Source organism: Pundamilia nyererei, unplaced genomic scaffold (genome assembly GCF_000239375.1).
Source record: "Pundamilia nyererei isolate P.nyererei 1_Seehausen unplaced genomic scaffold, PunNye1.0 scaffold02920, whole genome shotgun sequence".
Lineage (NCBI taxonomy): Eukaryota > Metazoa > Chordata > Actinopteri > Cichliformes > Cichlidae > Pundamilia > Pundamilia nyererei.
This window is the reverse complement of record NW_005190321.1, coordinates 1-3,249: the sequence shown is the minus strand read 5'-3', so window position 1 is coordinate 3,249 and position 3,249 is coordinate 1. Positions and strand designations below refer to the sequence as shown.

Sequence of the window (3,249 nt, the reverse complement as noted above, 5' to 3'; positions counted from 1 at the left end):
TGGAACATGATGAGTGCCAAACTATTCTGAGATTTAAAGCTGAACAGCAGCTGGTATTCAGAGGCATGAGGTGGGATCTTTGGGAGGAGCATTTTAGTTTGATGAAAGCAGAGAGACGTGCCATGCTTTAAAGGAAAACAAACTTAAAACAAAACTCAGGGGTACCACGAGGAGGGAGAAGCTCGTATGTGAAAGCATGCCCTGATGTTTTAACATGCAGGCAATGTGCACATCACCTGTTCCAGCTGTTACCCTCAGGCAGCCGGTGCAGGACACTTCAAGCCAAAACCGGCTGTTGCATTAATAAATATACTCGGGGATAAACCACTGTGAAAATGCAAACTCTTAACTCTACAATATTTTTCTAAGGATTAAATCACTGTGCAATAACCATATTTTCCCTTGTCCATTCTCATATACAGTCTTCTATATACTATATTATTTATTTATTTATTATACTTTTTTTCTCTTGCCACTTGCACTGAATTTGTTTGGATACAGTTTCTGTTGTTCTTAAAGCACAATGACAATAAAGATTCTGACTCTTTTAAAAAAAGTGTGATGATGTTACTTTTGTGAACAATGCATTTCATAAACGTCACACAGTCTGTGCAAGTGCAAACCAAAGAGCTGCCATAAGTTTGTTGTCACAGATGCATCTGTAGGCGTCTCAGTTTGGGGAGGGGGGTATTTAACTCTTTCATACATGAATTATGACAACCTCAATCAGGATTGTTTTCTTAAGTATTTTTATTCATCTTCAGGCAAGAAAAAATTTTTTTTTGAACTTCATTTTTTAAACATGCTTTTAAAAGAGTTTTGTTTTTTGTTACATGTCCACTTACAAATGTCCACTGGCTGACCAGTGGGTGGCGGGGTATGGAGTGACACATCAATGTCCAATGTAGTGGTTTATGTGCAAGTATACTATCAACATGGACGCAAGTGTTTGATCTATCAGTTTGCATACCAATTGGCTTCTGTGAAAATGGCTCATGTATAAGAATTTGCATACCCAGGAAACCTCTAGAGTGCACGACAGATGTAAAGAAACATGCAGGCAGGGTTTACCCTTCCCAGCCTCCCAAACCCTGAGTTGGATAAGCACAAAAGAATACATGGATGGATATGATATATATAATATTTTATTGTACTGCTGTTGTGATGAAAACTGTGAGAATAAGGCCCAGAGGAAGATGAGTTGAAGAACTGATGCCGAGGAGAGCGCTGCTGTTAATGTGCAGTACAGGTTTCTGCCTGCGGGTGGCAGCAGCTCGCTGCGCGCTGTTTATGTCGGTGAGCAGCAGCAGCAGAGGAAGAAGCAGCGGGAGGCCGTTGTGTTGCTCGTAGCTAAAGCTCTGAGTTCCGTTTGTATTGGAATATCCGCAGAAAAAGCTGCAATCTATCCGCGGAGCTCTGCACTTCGGTCCTCCTCGTTCAGTGACCTCCGCAGCTCTCCCGCAGCGTGCCCGCGAGGAGCCGCAGGACCTCCGCGGAAGGAGATGTACCGCGGTCGGCCTCCTCCGAGAGGGGGCTACCCGCCTCCCTTTGAAGGCCGGGGTCCGCCTCCGCCGAGGCCCTACCCGGCCCCGGGCTACAGGGACGACCGGAGCCGGCCCAGACCTCCGTATCACTCTGGCTACCACGACCACGGACCCCCGGATCCCTACCGCCGCTCCCCGCCGCGCAGGAGGTACCCTTCCCCGGGCTCAGACAGCAACCGCGGCGGGGAGTTATGGACCGGAGGTCCGCCGAGAGAGGTGAGAGAGCCGAGGTCCGAACGGGCCGAACACACCGGACAGCGGGCAGGTTACCGCACACGCACCGGTTTGGGTGGTCTGCGGGGACGGATACGGCTGAGAGGGAAAATATCTGTTTCTCATTTATAAAGAGTGTGTTTGGAATCAGATTTAGACCAAACCCCTTTTAAAAAACGACCAATTTATCGCGAGATTAGCGTTTATGTACCGCGTTTATTATTTAGTTTTATTGTTTAACGTGTCTGCCCGACAACTCGGTCAGAGAGATCAGGAGCCAGGTTATGAAGGGCCTTGAAGGTGAGCAGAAGAAAGGGCACCTGGAGCACGTATGCTAAACAGCAGGACTGTTGGGATGTTTGTTGGTAATAATGATGTTGGTAGACATTTAGCTTGCAAGACAAGGAGCTTTGTAAAATCTTACTTTGGTTTAAGTGCTGTTTCAGCCGTGAAGTTTATGTCCCAGTGACCTGTAAAATTCTAGTTGATTATAGTTCTTCAGAATAAGTGCCTGGAGATACTTCAGGAAGGACTTTGGCTGAATCCAGCTCTGCTCCCACCACACTTGGCGCTGTAAGCTCAGGAACGCTCAGGTTAGAAACTGTAGAGCAGGGGTGTCAAACTCAAACACACAGTGGGCCAAAATTCAAAACTGGAACAAAGTCGCGGGCTAACATTAATATTTATTGAAATATATTTATTCCTCTAGATATAAGAATGAATCTTTTCTTATGGACTCAAACACGTTTTGCTGAAAAACTGAATATGAAACAAGCAAAGCTTAATACTAAACAATATATATATATATTAGCTGTATAATACCAGTAGGCCAGCTCTAATAGTAATTTGGTATGGCTTCGCGGGCCAAATGTAATTAGGCTGCGGGCCAAATTTGACACCTATGCTGTAGAGTAATCAGAATCTTAGAAACCTGAAAAACCCCCAAACAAAACACAAAGCTGCCATAAAACATCTCCATCAGGTCACACACGCCGATGGTGAAAAGGTTCGTTTTTTCCATTACGTGCCACAGGCGCTGGGCTGTCCTGTCGGTATTCTACTCTGAGAGATTTAGTGCTGAATTTTTGTGTTTCTCGTACAGAGGTCTTTGTCTCCACGTGGCCCGATTCCCCTGGACCACAACCTCGTCATCACCGTTGGCAACGAGCTGAATGGACCTTCTGGCTCCGCCTCCTTATGCCATCTCGAAAGGTGATCATTAGGCAGATTTTGTGTTTATTGTGATGGTTGAAGGCAATACAGCTGGATAAAGAAACAGCAAATGTGGTCCTTTGTTACTTGTGAAAAGGAAATGATTTCACCATTAAAAGATGTTCACAGTGAAACATCTCATCTAAGTCATCTGATATAAATATTCTAGGAACAACAAGTAAGGTTCAAGGTTCTTTATTTGTCACGTGCATAGTTATACAAGTATAACACACAGTGAAATGTAACCTGACATGCTCCTCGACATGTGCAAAAATTGGGG

At 44.9% G+C, this 3,249-nt stretch overlaps 1 protein-coding gene across 1 annotated transcript; it reads left to right on the top strand.

Annotated features, from left to right (window-relative positions):
- The first annotated feature begins 935 nt into the window (after positions 1-935).
- On the top strand, positions 936-2,998 carry LOC102211207 (basic salivary proline-rich protein 1-like). The gene is made up of 3 exons (XM_005755756.1): positions 936-941; positions 1,245-1,760; positions 2,860-2,998. Exons 1-3 carry the CDS (start codon positions 936-938, stop codon positions 2,971-2,973), a joined length of 636 nt encoding a protein of 211 aa, XP_005755813.1. The 3' UTR covers positions 2,974-2,998.
- Positions 2,999-3,249: the final 251 nt, after the last annotated feature.